A 24,565-nucleotide genomic window follows, 5' to 3' on the forward strand; every position below is an offset into this window, starting at 1 on the left:
AAGGCATCCAAAAGGCGCAGTGCTGGCTCTCTGTCTGCAAAAGCAGAGTAATGAACAGCAGTGACAGCGTGATAATTAAAATGATCTCTTTGAGATATGGATTAGAAGGTATGCAAAGGGGGGATAAGTTCTCCTTTGAATTAATCTAGTGTTAATTTATTACTATCGTTGGGTTTTATAGGGTTTTTAGTGAAAGACTTTCGAAGTTGGTTTACTGAGGTGATAATATTCCTTCTGCATATTCATTAGAAAAACACTTGCAGAATTCCTCATTATTTCTTTTTGAATGGTTCTATATATACATATATATAATGAAAGAGTTTCAAGTATTTGCTTAGCTGCTAAAGAATCTACTCTAGAAACATGAATAAAGCCATAAAAGCAGCTGTGGAATGATTGTGTTGTTTCATTTCCATTCCTTCCTCCCCGCAGGCCCCCAGAGTCCCTTCAAAACCAAGACGTGGCCGCCTGGGTTCTGGCAAGCCTGGCGCTGCCCTGCCATGGGCTGGCAGAGGCTCCTGCTATGCGACTTGCAAAAGTTGGTCTTTTAAGTTTAGATTTAATAACTGGATCTTCTTGGAAATGACTGTCTCTGCTTCTTACTTGTCTCCCGCCACCCACATCTGCCCCAGAGCCTGCAATTTCCAGGTCTTAGCACAGACCTAATGTAGAACGCTCATCTCTGCCAGAGATGCTTCCCTTCTGCTGACATATCCCAAGCTCGGACAGATTGGAGACTGCTGCCCATATGGGAAATGATGACATCCCATTTGTCAACTCCATGCTGGTAACTTTCTTCCCATCCTCTCCACCTGCCTAGTAATACCACAACATCCAAACACAAGGTTATCTGCCAAGAGCATCTGCCCTGCTCCTCAGCCGGGCAGCATGCCCGTTCTGGAGCCCACCCTCCCCAGCCTTGTTCCAGCACGTCATGTTCAAACTCTTTGCTCGTTCTCCAGCCTCCGTTTGTCTCTGGCACTTTCTGGTCCACTCACAGCCACCCCCACCCATTTCTTTTCATACCCTGAGATCCCAATCATGTCTCCTCTGAACCCTATAGGGAGAGTTGACTCTATAGCGCTTTCTTCAGAGCTGCTTTTGGGGTTCACCAATAAACCATCCTTCTTGAAAACTCTCCCTGACCACGTAGGGCCGGCAGCTGAGCCTCTCACTGTGGGCTCTTGGCTCACTTGCACGAGGAGGGCTTACACTTGGCGTGGCAGAGCGTGCACGATGTCCACACACTATTTCACAAATGCTTGGGAAGCCTATCACGGGAGCTGAAAGTATCAGACCCTCTTCTCCCCGTCTCTAGTTCACTTTCCTCCCATGCGAGCGCTGAAGTTTCTTCCTCCCCCTGAGCAGACAGGTCCTGCTTCAAACCCACTTCTGGCCTGGATGAGCCTCTGCTTCCCAAAGGAGACGACCTGGCTCCCAGCCGTAAGTAATGCATGTTGTGCACTCAACAAACAACGCTTTACTAATCACTCGTGTTGGGTCCAAGGTAAGGTAACACCAGCGATTTTGAAAGGTTCAGAAGCCAATATGGGTCCAATGCTGCGTGTCTCATCTGACACAACTGTATTTACTCTGAAGAACAACGGCACATGTTTATTTGAGCACAAATGGATGGTTCTTCGGGGGAGCCCAGGGCCTGTTGCATCGCCCTGCCTGTTCCACTCTGCTTGGGCCCTCCCGTGGAGCAGCAGCAATCTATTTACTACCCTTTGTACCAGGCTGGGTGTTGAATATTAAAATGAAGAAATTAACTTGTTTTCTATGCATTCTGCTCTCCTGACAAGAAAATCCCACTACAACCCCCTGCACGGGCAGTCTAACTGCGCTGAATTGGACCCTCGCTGTGAGGGGATTATATATTCTGATTGGGGCTGCATTTGCAATTATTTTCTCTGCCACACCAAAGACCTTTACTGCAGAGCTGCAAACCAGTTACAGGAACATGAAATGCTTTGACTTCTTCACTAGGGAAACATTAATCCAATCACAGGTTATGTCCATTACAGACTATGGCAATATTGTATACAGGAATTCCCGGGAGAAGGTTCTACAAAAATTGGAATCTCTCTATAAGCATGTTATGAGATTTACTGGTGTGGATAAAATGGGCAGAGTTAAAATTACCAGGCTGGCTATCTCTAAAAGACAGGTGAAGTCTGCTGGCTATCATTGCTTCATAATATTACAAATGGAAAAGCCCTGAAGTAATTGAATAACACATCTGCTGAAAAAACCTTGTGAACTGCTCTAACCTGAAGACAGACTGCAAGGAAACAATGTATGTACAGCACCCGGTTAAAGGGAAAAAGATGCTTCCCTTACCTGGTGCAGGAAGATATCACAAATTCTGATACAGATTCTGTCTTTGCCTCCCAGATTATATTTGTGTGTGTGCTTTTTATATATATATGTGTATGCGTGTGCTTGTGTCTGTCTATCTCTTTTCACATAAAATAAGTTAAACCAGTTCCTCAGCAGCCTGAGGCACAGAGCTGGATGGTAACGATTCATAAGCAGAGCTCACTGCATTTCCTTCTGTACTAAAGGTTCCTAAAAACATTCGACACGGCTTGCAAAGGAGCTGATTTTTCTCGCCTTAAAGTCTTTCTGTCCTTGTGCAGAAAAAGATTTCGGAGCACTTTGCAAGAGTTGATTAAGGTTTTCCCTGTGCTTTAGTATCAGTATTCAGCAGTCAATAGACCCGGTTTAGCAGAGAGCAAGTTCCCTGGGTCTCTGCAAGCCCAGGGCTCCAGGGAAGGTGTTGCTGATGCAGGTGCAGTTTGTCCATGTCACTATGTGCTCCCTGCAAGCACCATTTGGAGCGGGAGGGTGGCCCAGAACCTGCTGCCCACCTCGGTGTCCCCCTGTAACACAACCGGGTCACCCACAGGCACGGACGAGCCCAACTTCCCGGAGCCACACGCTGCAGACCCAGCAGAGCTGACCAAGCATCGTCTCACCCGTTCTCTGGAGGTAAGCGCGCTGTGGACTGGAGTTCCGTGGTGCTCCAGAGGGGTTTCGGGTCAGATCAGACACGCTGCGGCTGTCTGTGGTTCTGCCTGGGCACAGAGGAGCACCTCTCATTACTCATGTTCTTCCCCATCTGGTGGCTTTGAGCAGAGATTCAAGGGCACCTGATGTGAACTGCATTGCAGTCAGGGGTTGCTGTTGCTGGTTAATACAGGGAGGTGTGATTTATTCCCATTTCATGTACCTCTCCATTGCAGAGCAGCACACACAGAAGGAAGATGTGATTTAGAGAGAGCAGGTCTGGCGAGGTTTGAATCCTCCTGTGCAAGGGGCACAGGGCAGGCTGAGCGCAGGAGGGCTGATGGGCAATGGATGTGAAAGAACCTGAAAAATCAGTCCTTTTTTTTTCTTTCTTCCATGAAATTTTTAATTAATTATCATTGAAAATGTTTAAAAAAGAAAAATTCTAAATTTACAAAATACAAAAATGCTGCTTTTCCAGTAAGGCTTGAAATTTACCATCTGGAAGCAGTGGGAACAGAAACCATCCAACTTTAACTTAAGTTGCAATATCAATAACCTGGATGTACAAAGGAAAATTTTATTACCCACTAGTGTCTGGAAGGAAAATAAAGTACTAGAGCAAGTTTTGCCATTGGGGACGAAGTCTTTCTCACAGCCATAAGGGAATCAATATCCTACTGTGATCCCCCGTTACACACACAAAATCATACTGAGTATAAAGAGTTCCCTGTTCATTTTGCACATGCAGGGCTGCTACCTCTGTTTCTTCCAGCTAAAGCAGCACAGGCACGTGCTGCGGAATTGCGCACATTCCCCTTGGTGCTAGGTGAAGGGGAGGGATTTTATTGGTTTTGCTTCCTGCGTGTACCACTAAGATTGTCCTGTAGCACTACGAACCCATTGTAAGGCTGGATGAAGGTGTAAATTGGTTTAGGGCCTAGATGTCACCCATGTTGTGTGCTGCAGCTGAGAGGTGCTGAAAGCAGAGCGGGGAGAAGTTCTTCTTCAGCAAATCCATGTTGTACTTTGCACTTTGATTTCCTCCTCTCCTAAGACAGATTCCTTGTCCCTCTTGGTCTGTCACAAGCCTGTCACGCTCCCAAAAAAATGTGAGCAGCTGATACTGAGTCACCAAGTGGAAAATACGTAGCACGTCCAGGGAGGCTTGACTAAGAAGTAGGAGGAACAGGGGAGATTAAAAAATGAAAGAGCACAACTTAACTTTAGCTCAGAAGGCTGATTAGAGCACAGAGATGTTCTTTAGCATGGGGGGGTCTTGTAGAGCTTGTGGTTCAGCACTGAGGGTTGGGTGAAACCTTTGGTCCTTTTAGGTGAAGAAGAGTTCTGCTGTTCTTCTAAATAAAGCCAGGACTTCAACTTGGAAATCCTGAATACAACTCTCAGCTCTTCCATGGATCTGATGTTGCAGGATTTAGGATAAGGTGAGGAATATTTCTTTCTGTGATTCACCTCTACCATCCAAAACCCTACGGTAATTCCACCTCATACTAACATAGGCCTTTTGTCATGGGAGGAAACACCCACTTCTTACATGGTGGCCCCAGACTCTTTGAGGCAGGACAGGACTGGGTCACTGAGCCAGCGGGGGACGTGAATGAGACCCCATGGACGAACCATAGTAGAGGGTGCTTGGCTAAATCATCGCAGGTGCTCCCAAAGTAGCGTTGGCAGAGAGCAAACAGCAATTAATATAACGGCTGTTAAATGCAGATGTTTCATACCTCTCAACCTTGAAAAAATAGGGAGAAGGATTTTTGCAAAGTACTTCCTTTCCCATCACTCTAACGCTGTATGTTCGTTGCACCTTCTTCTGAACCGAAGCGTCGCTCAGCCAAACTGAGACTTCCCAAACCATTCATCTGAAGATTTCTGACTGAAAAGACTGTGAACATCACAGTTCCCAGGTTATTCGTTAGTCAAATGCCCACAAGACAACTGGGGGATCTGTGAGATGACAGCGGTTGTGTGGAAAGCCACACGGAGAACCCCAGAACCCCCCCTGCCAGCCGCTATAACCAGTGTAGGTGCCACCTTTAGGGGTTAATCTTGTTTGCCCAGGAACACCTCCACATAGCTTTAATAACAAATCAAGTTTTCTTGCTCAACTTCATCACCATTCCACACTTACTGCGTTCATGTAGGCCATAAACAAAAAGCTAAAAGGAGTGTACTTCATTTAGATGTTGCAGAGAGGTACAAAAAATGGTTAACTGGAGTAGTTTTGCCACGAATGCCAACTGTCCTGCCTCCTGATACCGTGGAGATGCAAGACATAATAGGGACAGTATGATGCTGCAGAAGAAAAATGGTCACAGCCCAACTTTCCTTTCAATCTCGAGGCATGCAGCATTTGAATGGAACTATTCTCTGGTGCCAGTGCCATTTTTAAACCATTTACGTTTCAAATCTGTAACTGGATTCATATCAGCCTGTGTATGGGCTGAAAAAAACGATCTCTAATTTTCATTGATTTAGAAAAATGGTGCCTGTCTGCACAGTATGGGGCAGGAGTGGAAGCCCAAGCCCTGTTTTGAGCTGGGGTGCCATGTAGCGTGGGACACGCCAGGTTACAAGGAGGGGAATCTGTATTTGGAAATCATCAGTGGCCATCAGAGCAACTGGTGATGGCCAAGGCAAATTTGCCTGCATTTTGTTCCAACCTCCTCACTCCTTCAGTATCCAGATGCCTGCATTTTGTACAAAGATGTGTTCATACTCCTCTGTGTTCAAAACACCGGATTTGACCACAGGCACAACGAGAGGGACACAGAGATGCTATTGCTGCTGCTTTGACATGGGTTTAGCAGCACGGTGTGATCAGTGTCCTGCCTGCGTGTTTCCACGGCGCGGAGTGTCTGCTGTGACCCACGGCCCACGCACGCAGGGACGGGGCTGCCACTGCGAACCGTCCCGATCCTGGTACATCAGGTACGTCCCAATCCTGCCTGGGCCAGTTCTGGCCTCAGAAAAGCAGTTCTAGTCCCAAACCAAGCCAGAAGGCTGATCATTCATCAGCACAACTGCATTGATGCCAGTGCAGACTAGCAGGAAAGACTCTATCTCCGTGTACTTTTAAATCATCAAGCTAATAAGTACCCTAGATGATAAGATGTAATCTTTTAAATGCAGTATGGATTTCTTCCCCTGAATTATGCATGATAACATCTTTAGGCGTGAGCTTTTTTTCCTTTTACTGGAGGAGCTGTGTGGTGGGGGTGCTGGTAATCACTGTGGTTTACAATTCGGGGGAAGCTCCCTATTGCTAGACAATCTCTGCTGGCTTCCCAGGCGTCCTGGGCCCTGCCAGAGCATCTCCAGGAGACATGAGGCTGTTAACCCGCTGGTTCAACACGCTGACACTGGTCTCCAAGCAAAAGCAGCCAAATTTCACGTTGCGAGAAATTAACAGGGGAAAAGGGAATGAAGACTAGGATTTCAAAAGCGACTGGACGCATTCAGATCAAATCTGGCCACGTGCATTTCCCACCTGGTGCTCCCTGGTTGCTCGGGGGTGTGTGGGGATCACACATTACAAGAGGCAGCAGGCACCAATTAAAACAAACGCTGATTAACTGTGAGGGTGGTCAGACACTGGAACAAGGTGCCCAGAGAGGCTGTGGAGGCTCCATCCCTGCAGATACTCAAAACCCAGCTGGACATAATGCTGGGCAACCTGCTCAACTGACCCAGGTGAGCAGAGGGGATGGACGAGATGATCTCAAGATCCTTTCCAACCTCACCCATTCTGGGATTCTGCTTCCTGCTTCTTATACAAGTTTCTGACAATTTTACTGGTTGCTTTGCAGCAAGGAGTGTAATAATATCAATATTTAGCTCTTTTGCAGCATTTTCCCTCCTTGATCTGCAGTGCCTTTAATGAGGTTTGTGTTTTAACAGCTAAGGGAACTGGGACAGCACGCAAACAAATGATTTGCTTAATGATTCAGGAAGATAGGGGCAGAGAGACCAAATTTTCTGAGTGTCACCTCCCATTGCTGGACCGGCACTGCAACTGAAACGCCTGCAAAGTGGCATTTCCAGAGAGATGCCTGGTGTGCCCAGCAGCCGGTGCCAGCAGAGGCCGAAGGCGCTGGATGCAGCGCGCGATCCACGGCTGCAGCCCTTGGACCGTAAATCACTGCAAAGGAGAGAGGCTTCTGTGCTTTGCCAAAGAGACAATGGCGCAGGCAGCTCTGCTCCAGTGAGCCCAGCTCAACCACAAACAAGCAAGCTGGTGCTTTAACGAAGGCGTATTCGCAAGTGCTAAAAACAGGCTTTACCCACCATTGCTCCAACCTACAGGTCTAGTTTCTGCATATCACATATTATTATTATTATTATTATTATTATTATTATTATTATTATTATTATTATTTTTCTCAGTGCTTCTACTGCAGGTCTCAGATTTGGTCAAGTTGCAATGTATAAACACAGAAACATTCGTTATTATTATTATCAATCCTTAGACTGATGTTTCCAATTTAAAAAAAAGTAAATCCTTAACTAAAGCTTACACTGCTGTGATTTGACATCTTGATGTATTTTGATATATTGACAAGTACACCTTTATAAAAAAAAGTACTGAATTTCCTAATGAATATTGCAAATCAGGCAGAAGAGCAGATGTGCGTGCATGTCGACAGACACACAAGCACAGAGCTCCCGCTTTACGTATTTGCTTAAATCCCAAATCCTGGCAAATAGGAATGATCTGTTTGTTACTCTTTTGGTGAGCTGAATAAATACACGGGCTGTGTTTATATGGAATAGAGGAAGCAAGCAATGGCCATTTATGGACAATTAATCACAACCACGGATTCTTTATTTCCTATTTATGGGTGATACAGTGGGCTGAATTTTAATCAGCTCTCACTATGTTGGGTTTTGGTGTTTCTGCTTTCAGCAGTTAACACGTTAGCGATAACCCCAAATGAACGGCTGTGGACTGGGATCGCTCTCTGGTCTTAGCAAAGACTTTGCTTACTTTGCTTCAGAGAAAAGAACAAAATAATGTCTTGTGAGTGTGGGCTTCTGGGAAGGTTACTTGGAAATGGGTGAAGTTAGTGGTAACATCACCTAACAGTATAACAGTGAGCCGAGTTCAACTAAAACCAGCTCTGAGCCCAGATTTCCACTGTCTCTGCAAATGAACATGTGGGTTGTAGCTTGAAAGGCTGGCAGAGTGAGTGCTGTGAGACTTTAGGCAGAGCTCAGCAAGGCTCACTTCAGTATCATTGCACGAATGGCTCCTTTGTTCTTCCTCGGTTTTTAAGTTAAACACACAGAATGCTCTTAAGCAGAGGCACAATCTTCAACCTTCTGTTCAAGGAGTGAAGAGTAATTAACAGAGCCCTTATGTCTTCTCCTTGGATGATGCTCAGTTTGACCTTTACAGTACTAAAGTGGTATTAAGATAAGAATCATGTACTGTATCCTGACCTCAGTTTCACCATGGTGCATCTGAATTTGGAGGCAGACCACTAAAGTAATTAGAATTGACTGGGACTAAGACTGGTGCACGTGGTATTTGATATTTCTGGCGTTTATATCCAAGCAGGATCCATTACATCACCCACACCTGCCCTCTGCACAAAATGTGTTTATTACGTGTGGCGCTAATCGCACAGCAGGCGATTAAAATGCAGAGCATTTTAAAAGTCAAATTGGCCTTTTACACCACATAATTTGGGATGGGGGCCAGATTGTTCTGGATGATTTAGATACCTAACTCAATCAATGAGTATGAGACATCGAAATGCCTTTGGAAAAAAAAAAAACAAACCTGCAGTCCCTAATCTTTAAATTTCATCTTTAATTTTGGAGTGAAATTGGTGCTTAGAAAATATAGCTCAGGGAGAGCAGGGAGAGAAGAGTCCAGTGAGCAAAGCTGAAATCTCGCTGAGCCAAAGAGGAGATGGGGAATTAGGAGGCAGCTCCGGCTGCTCGCCCGTGGATACGTTCCCAGCGCCGATGCGGGGATGGCGCCATCCAGCCCCTCAAACCTACAGTCCTTTCCAACCAGGACCCCTGGCTAACAGGTACTTTTCCAGGCATTAAGACTCTGGCAGCCCAACCAAAGTACAAGATCAAGCAAGTAAATTTGAAGGAGTTACTTTATTACAGATAACGTTGCCTTTTCCAGATAGTTAAACCCACGCTTCAGTTAAACCCACCGAACCAAACACCACGCTGCAATTCAGTTGGGAAAAGCAGCTTGCCCTAAGATATGATACAGGACAAGCAAAATTAATGATTTTGAGACGTATCATCATAGGAAGAACGTGAGGATTTTTTTTTTTTCTTCTTCTTTTTATTTGGACTCTTGAGATTCTTCTCTGGGCTACTGTCTAAAGCCCAATTTTGTTCATGCTGCTGGGATCCAGTTTTCATACCAGGACTCTGAAAAGGACGCAGCCTTATACTCTGCAATACACAGTGGGCCAGCTGGAGAAGAGCCACTTCACCGATGGGTGTTGCTCAATGATGGCAGGAATTTAAGGGATTTTCACGAAATGAGGATTTAGCCCACAAAGGCACTTGGGGACGTGGAGCCTATTTAGAGATTCGGAGGCCTGAGACTACAGAAAACCACTCTGAAATTACCCGCTGGCCTCAGGTTGTGCTTTGTGTTGGGAGGGGATGCTCCAGCTGTCTTGTCTGGGGCAACCAACAGATCTCAGTCTTCAGAGCCGCCAACACTCCAGCACTGGAGTCTAAGTTGTGACTCAAGGTGGGATTTACAGAGCAGGAGCTGCTGTGCAAATACAGTGATGGAGATAATAGTTTCTTTCTTGATGCAGAAATGATTTGGGGTTTCTCAGGGTTTCACTCGCTTGCCCGGTTGGAGAACACGGCTGGTTTGGGCACGTGTGGCTGAGCGTTCAACAAAGAGCACACACGTGTGCACGGGCAGCCCGATGTTAACAGGAGATTTCCGTCAATTCCCGAGCACAGTCAATTTGTCCTGTGCTACATTTAAAAGGTATGAACAGCATGGAAATGAAGGTCTGCTCCTCGTGCGTAACAACTTATCTCTTTTATGTAACATGCTATAATGAAGATTATCAGAGCTGCATTCACAATTTCCAAGTCCAATTCTTTTTTATTCTATTAGGCATTAAACTTTCAGATCCCACACGTGGCTTTGAAAATCTCAGTTTGTAGGTCAGGAACATCACAGAGATGTGTAACAATTTACTCCTTGCCACAGGTTTTGTCCGCAAACAGACACAGATGGGTGGAGCGGGACTCCAACAATGGATGCTGGCCAACAACCAACACTTTGTACCTTCCAAGCCCCGGTACCACAACACAATGTATGTGGGAACCGCGGCCGAGGACCCAGCTGGCAGAACGTGCCAAGGCCACCCTTACTGCATGAAAGCTCCATCCTGTTGCTCTTGCTACCTTCTAGCTACCAGGGAACACTGAATTAGAGCAGCGATTTGATCCTCAAGGATTGGACCATGCAAGATGCAAAGCAAACCAGCACGGTTCCTCTTCAACAGTCAAGCAAATTAATCTAAATTCAGGTGTGTATTTGATTGCCCAGCATGGGGGGTAGTGGGCTCAACAACAGGGGATGCTGCACATGGCCATTACAGCATCAGCCTGGGTTGCGAGCATCCTTATACTAATTTCCTTTTCTGACCCCTAAAGTCAATATTTCTTTTTCTTTTTCCGGTTTCTATCTAGATCACTGTTCAAATATGTGAAAACTGCAGAAGACAAGACTAAAATTTGAACTAGAGTACAAGCCAACAGGTCAATGAAGACACAGCTCATCATGCAATGGCCTGTGACCATGTGTCAGCCAAAAAGGAGTCAGAGGAGGATCGTGCCTTCAGTCTGCCGGTTTTCGGCCTCCAACAGGCCCTCGCAAGTCACAGCAGTAAGTGTGGTCCCCAAACTCCAGCAGTAAAGAAATAGCTGTTCCCAAGGTGTCTTCTTGCAAGCAGCAAAGTTGCAGCTTTAGATTGATGTTTATTTTTATTTTGTGATCATAGCTAATTACAAGAAATTAATAGAAACAGAGCCAGATCCAAAAGTTTATTAGAAAAGAGGCATTGTAGTTTAATTATGCCACTATGTTGTGTACGACACAAAGCCCACTGAAATCTGAATACTTGATGATCTCTGGAATTTGACTGAGAGCTCTTTGGCCTTAGGGAGAAACTTGACAATTACTAATCTACATATGCTGACAATCTCTACATATCAGGGGCCCCACGAGGGTCTTTAATTGCTCTGTAAACTTCAAACTGGAGTGTTCTTCAGTAGGAAAAAACAAGACGTTGCATTCGAGCTAAAGCAGAGTGGTAGTTGACATGTTTATCAAATACCCCCGGGCCCCAAAGGACTGCAGGGTGGAAGGTTCTCTGGGTAGAAGTTGTTAGAAATGCAGCACCAGATTTGTTCAAGACAGAACAATTATGTGGGAATGCTCAGGTGCAACTATGGCACGATGGAGCCAGGAAAACTTCCTGCAAAAGCATTTCCACAATTACACACCACGTTCCTATTCCCTCGCTCTCACAGCTCTTTTTGCCACGTTTGCTTGAGTTTTACATACAAAATGTCTGCACGACTCGCATGGCAGTGGGCAGCGCATTTTATAAGGTGCAGACCTGAGACTTTTCAAAATCAAAATCTGTGATGTTTGCCTCACTGTTGCATTATTGTAGGCAGTGAGTTTTGTCCACGTACGCGGCAGGGAAGGGGCTTCCATCTTCCAAGATACCTTCAATACAGGACCTAAATTCAAGCCAGAAATTTTAGTAGGTCTGGCCCAAAATGCAGCTGCAGGAAAACGGATCATTTCATAGGAGAACTGAGAGCTTCGCACTCCTTCTCTATAATGCACAGTTTGACACAGGCTCACACTGATGATTAAGGTTACTTGTTTGGTGTGGATGGCACAGGAGGTTATTGTGGCTCATTCTGCTGTTGCTGGATTGGCTTGATGATGTTGGCTTGGATGTTTACCTTGTAATATAATTGTCAAGCAAATTCCGATTGCTTCATTTCTCCTTTTATTTCTTTGTATTTCAGGAACATCTAGAGTCATCTTTCCACTTCTGTGAGGGTTCACCACCTCAACTGAGCTGATAGCACTGACCCTCCAGAAGCCATCGGATACAGCAGCATCGGGCTGGTGAGAGGTTTCACCTAGCAATGAAGTTCATCAGGAAATAATTGGAAGGAATAAATCTGGAAACACCCAGTGCCAGCTCCATTCTGGGCTCTAACGACACTTTCCAAACCTTTGAATTTGGGGAAGGAGCGTTATTGATGCAACACGTTAAACAACCTTAACACCAGTGAGCAATGGCACCACTGTAACACTTGTTTATTAGGAAAATGCATCTGATCTCAAAGGCCTGCATGACAAGTTCATTACATATCAATTTAATTAGCTGATTTACATTTAATTTACATTTCAATTAATGTCTTTAGCAACAAAACGTTGCCTTAATAGGGTAATTGCCTGTTAGGCAATATGTAAAAGAATAAATAGTCACATTCTGAGGAAGAATTCCTATTTTCAATTTTTTATTACCATAAATAACCTAAATAATTATTGCTCTTAAGGGGCCACGTCCCAGTTCCCTTCTGGGCCTAATTATAAAGACTTAGTACCTCATTAAGCAAAATGGTTTCGGAGTCACAGAAAAGCATTACTCTAATCGTGACTCATTAGTTTCAACAAAAGAGGGGAAAACTGCAAAAGTCGGCACATTTCACCATATTATTCTTGTGGTTCATAAGCAGCAGAGAAGTGGCTGTTACAGCTGTGGAGGCGTTTCCGTCATGAAGCCCTATTTTCAGATTCTTGTTTTTTGGTGTAACTTTGGTCATTAAAACAGAGTCATGTCCGACTGGAAAAGCATGGAGCAAGTAGCCTGGGTTTTCTGTTCGTTGAGAGCTCATCTCTTCCCCTCGTGGCCACATGGCTGGTGACTCGGTTTGAGGCTGCAGTGTTGGATACATCTCCTACCGTGCCAGAAGGGTTGTGCTTTCATCACCAAAATCCACCCTCTGGCAATCCGATGTACAACACTGATCTCGTACATGCTTGCTCTGCTGGTTCCAATGTGTTTGTAAAAACAGGGCAGGTTTGGCACGGCGCTGGTGGGTTTTATGCTACATTGGGTGTTGCCCCTCTGTGCCGCTCCAGCGCTGCGCTGGATCCAGCACCGTCTGTCCCTCAGCAGCCAGCAGTGCAGCACGAAGCTGCCGCAGACTGTGCCAGGAGCTCTGGCTGGTTGGACGTGGCTGCACCTCGTCTGGATGAGGTTTCCTCTGCTGGCCATGCGGTGGTGCGGAGGCCCAGAACTGCTGACTGCAACTAAGGCATTGATTGCATTTGCTTAAAACAATGTCATGTAAGGAAATGAAAAAGGGACTGATTGAGATATTGTTTAGCAAAGAATAAATTCGTAATATTCTAGGAATATATAGAGCTTTTAAAACTGAAGTGTTTAGCTAATGAGAAAACAAACTTTTCATCTAGTGTTAGTTTCCTCATTAGCCTTTAATATACAAAAGACACCAAAACTCAAACACCATGCTATTCTTTCTTAGGTTGTAGAGAAATCTAAGGCTAGGAATAGTATTTCTTAATGCTGGAAGAACATATAATCAGTGGGTGGGGGTTTTGCTTAATTTTCTTTTCCCTTTCCTTTTTCTTTTATCTTTTCTTTCTTTTCTCTTTTCTTTTCTTTTCTTTTCTTTTCTTTTCTTTTCTTTTCTTTTCTTTTCTTTTCTTTTCTTTTCTTTTCTTTTCTTTTCTTTTCTTTTCTTTTCTTTTCTTTTCTTTTCTTTTCTTTTCTTTTCTTTTCTTTTCTCTTTTCTCTTTAGTTTCTTTCCTTCTTTTCTCTTTCGTTTCTTTCCTTCTTTTCTCTTTCCGTCCTTTCCTTTTCCCTTTCCTTTCCTTTCCTTTCCTTTCCTTTCCTTTCCTTTCCTTTCCTTTCCTTTCCTTTCCTTTCCTTTCCTTTCCTTTCCTTTCCTTTCCTTTCCTTTCCTTTCCTTTCCTTTCCTTTCCTTTCCTTTCCTTTCCTTTCCTTTCCTCTTTCCTTTCCCCTTTCCTTTCCTTTCCTTTCCCCTTTCCTTTCCTTTCCTTTCCTTTCCTTTCCTTTCCTTTCCTTTCCTTTCCTTTCCTTTCCTTTCCTTTCCTTTCCTTTCCTTTCCTTTCCTTTCCTTTCCTTTTTTCTTTTTTCTTTTCTTTTTCTTTTCTTTTCCTTTCTTTTTTCTTTTCCTTTTTTCCTCTCCTCTCCTCTCCTCTCCTCTCCTCTCCTCTCCTCTCCTCTCCTCTCCTCTCCTCTCCTCTCCTCTCCTCTCTTCTTCTCTTTCCTTTTCTCCTTTCTCACTTTTGTTTTTTTTAGTAACAAAGCGTTACTGTCCTCATTTCCCAGGTAGTTAAAGTGGCAGCATAGACACGTTCAGTAACATTCCGTACGTCAGAGCTGCAGGCAGAACCCCTGCCCTCGCAGCCCAGCCAGCCCACTCCAGCCCAGCCAGCCCGCTCCAAGGGCTCCTGACGCCACTGGGGGTTGTACTGGAGTCTGCAGCTCATCTTCAACCCCAAGGTCTTCAGCCAGTTCCAGGTTCCTGCACAAACACCGCACAGTGCCAGGCCAGGTTGGCTGCTGTAGCTCCCCCAGTTCCAAAGGCTGTCGATCTGGACTGCATGCCTGCGCAAATGTAATGCCAGACACGGGGCACGTTCCAGTTCCTCGTGGCTTCATTCTCCTAGAAGAGGGTGCTCCGTGTAGGGCAGTGAAAAAGCAATCAGGTGGGAGCCACTTTCTTCTAGCACTAAATGCACCCTTTCAGCAGGCTAAGGAAATCAGTGCTGTTCTTGGGAGAGAAAAAGAGACAGAAGCTTCTGCTTCCAAAGAAAAGGTCTTATTACCCTAAGAAGTTAATTGCTGAGGACTCAGATCTATCTCCTGGTAGTCTGCATTTTATTTTTGCTCTTCCACTTGATGGATCTGGAATTCTCTTCTGAGCTGCTAACTCAATTTTTGCCTTTTAAAGCTCATTTAAAACCTTTCCTACTTCCCCGTGCCTGTGATTAACACTAATCCACTCTACCCTTTATTTTCCTGCAGCTGCTGATATTCGCCCCTTGCTGCAGCCTGCAAGGATTCTAATTGGCACCTGCTCTTCTTTTCGGGCGCTCATTTTTCTTTCCTCCTGCTCCATTTTCTCTCTGTTGCTATCTGGGCTGCTCTGTGCCATCCTGCTATACTTTCTAGCCCAGATCTGCCTAGTGCTGTAAAGGATTTGATGATTTTCTTTAGGAAGGACTCTAATAATAGCCCAATCCTGCCCCTTTACAAATCTTCTGTACAATGGAAAAATAAATGTTCTGCCCTCCAGAGTGAATTCCATTGAAAATCAAAAGTTCTTGTTAAAAAAAATACTAATAATCCCTCTCTGTTCCTGAAGGATTGGAGAAATTTTAAAAGAGCAATGTTATAATTTATGGGGAATTTGAGCATAGATCTCAGAGCTCCCTATTAGACAGAGTAACTTCAGCTATTATTTAAAGGAAGTGTTTCAGTTTTCTTCTCTAACAACAAGCAACAATTTTATAACACAGAAACAAGCCAGCCAGAAAGTCCTTGAGGTTCTCTAGTGACTTTGCTGTTGTCAATCAAATTAACATGGTAGATGCTAGAACGCTGCTACTTTAATGGGCAGAGGGACAAAACGCCTGACACACTGCAGCGAGGCTTTTGAAAAACAAGTGCCCAGATGCCATCTGAGCTGGATGCGGCTGAGAGAAGCCAGAGCCCAGGACTGTAATGGGATGTGATGGATTCTGAGCTTTTGCTGCCATTTGAGGTGGCCAATGCCAACAGTGATGTCTCAGCTGGTGCCTCAGCCTGGCTGCCCAGCTGAGCACTCTCCCCCAGGCCTGGTGGCCGACACTCACCCCCTCCCCTGCTCGCGAGTCAAGCCAGCCCCGAGGAGCCCGAGCCACGTTGTGCCTTTGTGCTCAGAGCCCCCAGCACCAGCTCCCAGCCAGCAGTTCAGAGCCCGCTCCTCTCCGCTCTGCTCACTAAGCAGCATTTTACCATTTACTTTTGCATGTGCTCTACAGAATGACAATGTTTACAGACACGACATATTGTTAGACTGGTAGGGTAGCCTCACGGACCATTAAATACTGTTGTCACTTTTCTTTTTGTTTGACTAAAATACGTTTTGTTTTGAAAAACGCACTTCTTGAGTCAGATCCTCATTTTCCTTCAGTATTGTCAGAAGACAGAGAATTCACTTTTCCCTTGATAGCTTGTTCCAGTGGTTACTCGCTTTCTCTGTTACCAGATCATGCTCAATATCTAATTCTATTTTTTCTAGCTTCAGCTTCTAGCAACAAAGGGCAACAAAGATGATTAAGGGAGCGGAGCACCTCCCTTATGAAGAAAGGCTGAGGGAGCTGGGGCTCTTTAGTTTGGAGAAGAGGAGACTGAGGGGTGACCTTATTAATGTTTATAAATATATAAAGGGTGAGTGCCACGAGGACGGAGGCAGGCTCTTCTTGGTGGCAAACAATGATAGGACAAGGGGTAATGGGATCAAGCTGGAACACAAGAGGTTCCACTTAAATTTGAGAAGAAACTTCTTCTCAGTGAGGGTGGCAGAGCCTGGCCCAGGCTGCCCAGGGGGGTTGTGGAGTCTCCTTCTCTGCAGACATTCCAACCCGCCTGGACATGTTCCTGTGCGACCTCACCTGGGCGTTCCTGCTCCAGCAGGGGGATTGGACTGGATGATCTTTTGAGGTCCCTTCCAATCCCAAACATACTGTGATACTGTAACTGCCTCTTGCTATGCCTTTTCTAGTTATTTAAAAATCCATTTTATATCTTGCATTTTTCAGTTCAAAGGCACAGATTCACTGCGATCAGGCCACAGCTTTTGGCTTTCCGCCCAGGCCCTTGTGCTCCCGCAGCTGGAGCTGGAGCCACCGCAGCCCCCGGTCCAGGGCAGCGGTTCTGCGCAGGACACGGGCGCCTTCTGTGCTCCTCCAAGCCGGCTGCTCTGAGTCACTGCAGGACCGGAGTCATCATCTCTGGGGTGGCAACAGACAAGATGAGCTGGTAATTTCTGCTTCCTCCATGACCATCGTCTTGAGCTGCTTTGCCAACCCAACAACGTTCTTTTCTTCGCTTTTTAAATACAAAGCCGTGCATGCATAAGGAATAAAACACTCTTAATTTATTCTGCAAAAGTGTTCATCAAGTGAGAGACAGGACTTTGGGAAAAGATTAAGAGCTTACATTTTTCATTTGACTTATTTCACATAAAATTTCATAGAGGATAAAATGATGGGAGGCAAAGAAGCAATGATATTTCTGTTTTATCTCTGTCTAAGGACCATAAATCTTTCTGAAGTATCATTAATTATAGCTGCGCCATTCACAACGCTATTGTTAAGGGTCTATCAGCAGTCCCACTATAACCCCCTATTTTCAGGGTTTTATAACTCGGTTAGAAGAATTGTGTTTCGGGCAAAAACTTGGCTGGGGCAATGTCTCCATCTGAGACCTTTTTTTTTAATGTAAAACACAAAGGGAGGTGTTACCTGTTCTGAATTGAGTAAGGGAGAGCCCAGGAATTTTCTAGGGGCACAAAGCTAATGCCATCTTGGCTGATTTTATCTGTACCATTCGTAAATTCATAAGACTGTATCCACAGAAGTTATCTCTTAGATTAATTTAGATCATTCCTTTAAAATGCAAGTTCCCAATTACTGCAACGGAATTCAAGATCTGCAATATTCCTCTAGTGGCTGTAATCAAATTGGATTTGATTTCTTCTTTAGCTGCAGCCAGTCAAGAATGAATTGAGCAGACCTGGAAAACGGCTTACACGTTAAAAAACAACTTCAGTGTCGCTATGTAGCTTTTTGGGGGTGTGTGTGTGTGTTTTTTGGCATTTTCAATTGTTGCTGCATTCATGACATACATTAAGAATCAGTGAAGTTAATGGTCACATCCCCCAAACGAGTACTGGCTTAGCAGCAACACAGAGGAATCGCTGTGACAGGGCTGAGCCAGGGTGAAATGCTACAGAGGTGCTGAGTTTCTCCGGATGTGTCGTGAAAATGCTCTTCAGTAGGCACCAGCGAGACCAGGAGTGCACAGGGAAGAACCAGCTCTGCTTCCCCTACACAACGACACGACCAGAGGGCCCTTTGTCTGCAGTAACTTGTAGGTTCATCAAGGAAGCCTGAGAGCTCTGCCCAGTCGTCCTTGCAAGTTAGGAAAGAACAAGATGCTCAATAAGACCAGACTGAGAAAATCGTTGAGGCCTTTTTCTAAAGCAATGGATATTAACAAATAGCAACTTCTGGGCAACTTTTTTTCGTGCTTTAAAGTAGAAAGATCAGATGAAAATGTATTTTGCAAAGAGTGTGCTGACACCCTCAGGTAATCTCCATCCTCTGTCCTCATCAATAATCTAACACACTGCCTTCCCTTACACATTACTGTCTGCAATAATGCAATTCACTTCGGTCCCCTTCGATCCTATTACAATCTCACATTACAAAATTCTTCCAGCTCAGCTCTACAGCGTTCTGGGATTGTTTAGTCTTTACTTTCCTCAACTACAATTCCTCACACAGGAACCGACTTTTGTGAATTGCTCATTTAACCTAGCGGTGAGTGAGAAGATCAAATAAGTAACGCACGTGGGGATTGTCCTGTGGGGTCCCTAACGTGCTCTGAGTCTGCTTTGAACACTGTTGAATGTATCTTGTGATAATGAGTTCCACTATCGGAAGCACTGTCTTCTATCAGTTTTGATTGTGTTGTCTTTTAATTTCATTGCATGTGTCCTTTGAAAGGATAAATAGGCAAGGGTAAATAGAATAATCCATTTCTACGTATCATTCAATCCCTTATGTACCGCTTTTTTAATACATCTTATTTTTTTTCCTCTCCAAAGTAAAATGGTCTTAATGTTTTGTTTGTTTGCTTTTTCTAATACAGAAATCTTTCCACATCTCATTATTTTTTGCTGTTATTTGAGCAGATGTCTTCCTGGAATTCTCCACAGTTATTAATGACAAGACAATCGTACTCAGTGATGAGATATAAATAAAGGGCTGAATGTGCAGAAAGACAGAGGTCTCTCCTGGCTGCTCCGTCAACATCGGGGGCTTCGACAGAAATGGCTCGCTGACAACATTCAGAACTGCAGTAGAAGGTGGAAAAGCATGGGAAGCTCCTTTATTTCCTTCATTCTTATTGCCAGAACGACTGTGCAATGCCGCTTCGCACCCAGCGTTGTGCTCCTGAAGTTTAAGGAGAAAACCATTCTTGGCTTCGTGGATCTCTGAGAATGCGGTGATGTTAGACTTGCTCTCTGAGCTCCAGTCTTATCTGATCTAATTCTGACTAATCCACAGTATTTTTCAGATTCTGAACTTTAGCATAACCACTGTTAGCAAACCTGACTCTTCCCATTTTTCCCGCTTCACGTACTTTATAGCATATTTCAAAGCATTGAAACTCCTGAGGTCTGACCCTCAGGAGCGCTGCAACAATATGGTATAATTCTTGTGACAATTATCTTCCACCAGTGCAAGTTACTCCTGGTTTGCAATGATAGAAATAAGAGCAGAATTTTGATGACAGCCGGGTTCTTCCACAGCAGCATGGCGGAGGGGCTGGAGGACGGAAAAAGACGAAGCTTTTAAATGGTGGAGATTGCAACAACCTTAACATAATGCGGAGCTGTCATCCAGGCTTTTTATTGCATGGAACTAAGTCTAAGTAGCATTACAAGAAGATTTACTTTTGTAAAGGCAAAGGAATTCATGCGCTTTCACAGCAGGAAGACCTCCCAGCAGTTAAAACCTCAGGTCTATTATAGAATGCACTTTTTGTGGTTTTGCTTCTTGGTTTTGTTCATTAGCAAATAGATTTGTGCAGAAAGTCGGGGCTTCCCCTCATTGTCCCCCAAATCCCTGCGTCATTGTTCCTGCAGTGCAATGGGAGACTGAATTATGCACTTCATCATAACGAGAAGGTCCAGATGGCCCTCAGGCTGCCGCAGGAAGGGCTGGGCAGGAAAATCACTGCAGCAGCAGCAGCCACCGCTTTTCCTTCCAAGGCCCAGCGGGGTGAAGTGGCTGAAACTCTGCAGACCAGAGGGATGCAGAACCACCTCTGTGCTGAGTCCACAGCCCCCCAGTCTAACCCAGATTGTCCCCAGTTTAACAGGGAAAAGCACTGCAATTCATCGCTGCCTTATCAGTTCAGAGCAGCCTTCTGTCCTGCCTCGTGCTCCTTTTTCAAAGGTTATAAAGTACTTCTGTTCCAGGGTGCCGCACATGGATATTAAATTTTCATCACAAACATGATGCCATTTTTGATTTCAGCATTTATCTATCTCCCATTCTTACATGGCCACGCTTACCACAATATCTCATACTTCACAATCTTTAACACATTATTTATCCCTCCAAAAAGCATGTATAGGAAAAGTACCTGAAAATCAGCAATGAAGCATTTTAGTACTGTTACCATCTGAGGCTATGGATGTTGGAGAGTTTTCTTCTCATTAACTCTGGAATGCTATTCATACCCTTGAGACTGATAATGCATAGGAAATAATTTTATCCAAGTGTTTCATCCACTGATATATGTATCAGAGGCCTGCAATTCAAAAATTAGTCTTTTTCGGGTTCTAAATACAGAATCTCATCCTTTGCTCAGAAGCCACAGCAATGTAAATAAGGCCAGCACTTGTAGTCATTTATTTATTTTAAAATTGTAATCTATAAATGGATTAAACATCACTACTAAGAGCTGATAGCACTTCTGTCTCCACAGGCACATTATGTTCTTTGCATAGGAAGTTGGTGGGGTTTTCATTTGTTTGGGGTTTTTGTTTTGCTTTTTGTTTTTGTTCATTGGGTTGGTTGTTGTTTGTTTTGGTTTGTTGTTGGTTTTTGGTTGTTTTTTGGTTTTTTTTTTTGTGGTGGTGTTGGTTTTTGTTTTTTTAATTAAAACCCAAAACATTTTGAGAATGCTGATTCTTTCCAGATCGCTTAGCCCTACCTTCCTAGATCACTCTGCACGAGTTCTCTTTGAATTGTAAAATCAAAATAAAGCAAGTCACGGGATGAGTTTGAGCCACTTGTTTCTTTTTGAGGCAATTAAGTTTATCCACTGAATTTCCTCCTCTCTCTACAGCTGCACTTGTGAATTTGGAAAGAATATTTAAAGGCTTAACCCCTCTCACAGTCTGAGTTGCCAAAACAAAGTTGGACTATTTTGGTGTTATACATGACTGTGAGTACTCTGAGAACAACTTAGCAGAAAACAAGTCGGGGAATAACACTGATATGGTCATAATGGTGATCCAGATCAGTGCCATACATCTGTTTAGTAACTGAAATAGAAAGGTAGGCCTGAAAAGACAGCTTCAGATGTGTGGAGATGAGTCTCTGAGATGGGACCAGTCAGAACACATCGTGCCCACTCTGTGCCTCACCACAGAGGACACTGAAACAGGATCCTCAAAAGGGCCCAGATGCCAAGCACTGGTTTGTAGCTATTCAGCCCTGGAGCTGTGTAGAACTTGTTTGGTATCCCTGTTTCTAAAGGGAAGGCTCCCCGGGCACCGCAGCTCCAAGAAACTGTGGGGATGCAGATGGGTTAGCGGTTGGGCTTGATTGTCTTCAAGGTGTTCTTCACCCCGATTCTGATCCCACACCCGTGCCTCGTGCTCCCCTTTGGACACCCCACAGCATCGCTCTGCCGGTGCCGCCTGCCTCCTTCCCAGCTCTGTGCCAGCCGCTTTACACCACGCACTGGCGACCCAGCCCTCAGCACAGCACCCGTGGCCGTGACCGTCTGTCCTTCGGGAGGCCGAGGGCTCTGTAACTGCCCCGCTTTTAACATAACCCCCGCAGCTCAGGCCCACGGGCCCGGCTGTGAGGGGCAGGGGGACGGGCAGCGGCGCCTGAGCTGCAGCAGGGCGGAGGACAGAGTTCCCTGCGGGGAGCCGGGGCGAAGGGGAAGCGGGGTGGGAGCGGATGAGGCACAGGGAGCTGCCGACGCCATCATGTGAGGGACAGTGGCCGCTGGCGCGGGGCATTGTGGGAAGGAAGCGGAGCCGCGGCGGCGGGTGGGGCGTTACGCATGCGTAACGCGGGCCGGAAGCGCCCCGGTTGCCGTGACAACGGCGTCGGCCCCGCGGCGCGGCCGAGGCGGAGCGGGCCGGGAGCCGGCGGGTCCCCTCCCGGTGCCCTCCCCGCCCATGCCGCGGAAGGCGCTGCTCTGCGTCCTGCAGCTGGACGTCCGCTCGGTGAGTGCGCGGGCCAAGGGGGCCCGCAGGCTGGAGGAGAAGCTGCTGTTTGCTCTTCCGGCGCCGCTTCCTGTCCCGCTTCCCCCTCTGGGCCGCCGCCCCGCTCTCCCGGCCCGGGGGTTCCTCTGGGAGGATGGTCCTTGCCCTGTTGCTGGGCCTCCGTCTGGAGCCCCAGCTCGGGTCTGGCTTCTGGGCAGCTCCTGCGCCCTCCACGTGTGCACCGCCGGCAGCCGCTCCCTGTGCCCCGCTGGGGTCAGCAGCGGCTCCCACAGCTCTCACTCTTCGGTGGAAAAGGTCTTTGTTTTAAGAGACAATTATTCTTGTGAAGCTGTATGGTGTGGGAAAAGCACTCTTGGAAAAAAAAAAAAAAAACAAACAAACAACAGAGCAAAAGAAATGCCGAGAAACAGCATCTTGTCCAGGGTTGTGCTCCCCTGTGAGCCCTGGGGGCTGCGGGCAGGACCTGCCCCGGGCTGCTCGGGCACCCGGGGCTGCAGGTCAGCGGCTGGGAAAGTAGCGAGTTTTTACTTTGGTCACGTTAGGCCTGTTCTTTGTGCACTTGCGAAGTTTTTCTGCTTATATACAAGGTGGTAACAAAACAAGAGTCTGTATCACTCTCCTGATAACTTTTAAGAAGTAGTTGCAGTTGATAGTGCTCTGTTACTCTGGAGTTGTTCGCCTTATAAGAGTCATAGAATGTCCTGAGTTGGAAGTGACCCACAAGGATCATGGAGTCCAACTCCTGTCCTTGCAATGACAACCCCACAGGTCACACCGTGTGTCTGAGGGTGTTGTCCAGTCTCTTCTTGAACACTGTCAGGTTGGGGCCGTGACACGTCCCTGGGGAGCCTGCTCAGTGTCCAGCACCTCTGGGTGAAGAACCTTTTCCTAATGTCCAACCTGAACCTCCTCTGGTACATCTTGCTGCTATTCCCTTGGGTCGGTGTAATCCAGAGGTTAGGACTCCTTATGGGGCAAGTGCTGCTGAAGGGGAAACCTGAGGTGCCGTCCAAAAAAATTCACGTGCAGATACAGAAAGTACATACCGGGAAACAGACCCAGTATTTCTGATTGCGTTAACCACCTTGGTTTCCAAACTTGTGTGGCTGTTCTAAAATAGAGCTGTGAATAGCTACAAGCAGATGGTGAGGGTATCGCCCTAATGGTGTTGCTCTGCTGTCTCAACAGCTAGTGTTTGTCTTAATAATATCTATAATGCAATATAGTGCAAAGGCCCACTTGGTTCCTGGAAAGGAGCAGATGTGCTTTCCTCTTCTGTTCTGCTGCTGTGAGCTCTTCATGTGCCAAGAGACAGCACAGCCAACACGTTGCCCGAGGGTCAAGCTTCTTCAATCTGGGTATTTCTTATTCACCCCGCTCCCAAGGCGGCAAATCATAGTGGAAAGGGAGAGAACAGGAAATCCCCAACTCAGATCTGAGTGCTCCTTTCAGCACATGTGAGTAGTTTAGTTATATCCCTGCTATGCTACATAATGTCTCTCTGATAGCCCTTTTAATAAGTCTGTTTAGACTGGTTTTGAACTACTTGTTTTACCTTTGTTTTCCCCGCTGGAGCCTACCTTCACATTTCCTTCCTGTGAAGTTTGAAAATGTTCCAGCCTAAACTTTCTTCTGGCCCGTTGATGCCCTGCTCTTACACACATGTCAACACTGGCCTTCCACTTAAATATTTTGTTTCCTTTCCTTGGCGTTTGCCCTCTTGATAAATCTTTCGGGTAGCAGTTCTGTCATTTCACAATTAATCTTTGTCAGCTGAAGTGACCTGGTTCTTTTGGAAGTATTTTGTGCGATGGGCTCACCAGTCTCTGATCCTGTTAGGGCTGGATGCTACTCTTCCACTTTGAATTTGCATTGATCCAGATTGGAATTGAATTCAGCATTCCAGATGGAGTCTCACTGTTGCCTTAGGTGATGTCAGGGAAACAAGTGCAACATATTCATCCTGTGTGTCTTAATATTAGTCTCTTCACAGCTGCACTGCAGTTCTGCTGTCATTTGTTAACATGCTCATCATCTTCCCCTCTGCCAGCTTTGAAGGTTAGCCCCCCCAGTGAAAGCAGAAGCTGTTGTTAATACACAGTAGGTGCATCTCATTTCTGCTCCTGTGATCCTACAAACAAGACTTTCTATATCTTTTTGTTGACCTCTGATGATTTCTGAATTTTAATTGGGA

The 24,565-nt window shown here is 45.6% G+C and overlaps 1 protein-coding gene and 1 long non-coding RNA gene across 4 annotated transcripts in view; both read left to right on the forward strand.

Moving 5' to 3' along the window:
• Window positions 1-4,279: 4,279 nt before the first annotated feature.
• Window positions 4,280-13,363, forward strand: LOC309440032. Of its 3 annotated transcripts, none has more exons than XR_014184104.1 (4): window positions 4,280-4,457; window positions 10,247-10,568; window positions 10,732-10,927; window positions 12,088-13,363. It is a non-coding gene; the product is annotated as an uncharacterized lncRNA (long non-coding RNA). The 3 variants fall into 3 exon arrangements; XR_014184105.1 differs by having other exon boundaries at window positions 12,098-13,363; XR_014184106.1 differs by lacking the exon at window positions 4,280-4,457 and adding an exon at window positions 5,721-5,964 and having other exon boundaries at window positions 12,098-13,363.
• An 8,842-nt stretch (window positions 13,364-22,205) lies between these two features.
• The window catches only part of SPATA6 (spermatogenesis associated 6), a 43,135-nt gene continuing 40,775 nt past the window's right edge, over window positions 22,206-24,565 (forward strand). The window contains exon 1 of the mRNA XM_082052441.1: window positions 22,206-22,371. Coding sequence (XP_081908567.1) covers window positions 22,324-22,371 — 48 coding nt within the window. The 5' untranslated portion in view covers window positions 22,206-22,323. The remainder of the gene's footprint in view (window positions 22,372-24,565) is intronic.

The sequence above is a fragment of the Streptopelia decaocto genome (assembly GCF_964273445.1).
Source record: "Streptopelia decaocto genome assembly, chromosome: 5".
Lineage (NCBI taxonomy): Eukaryota > Metazoa > Chordata > Aves > Columbiformes > Columbidae > Streptopelia > Streptopelia decaocto.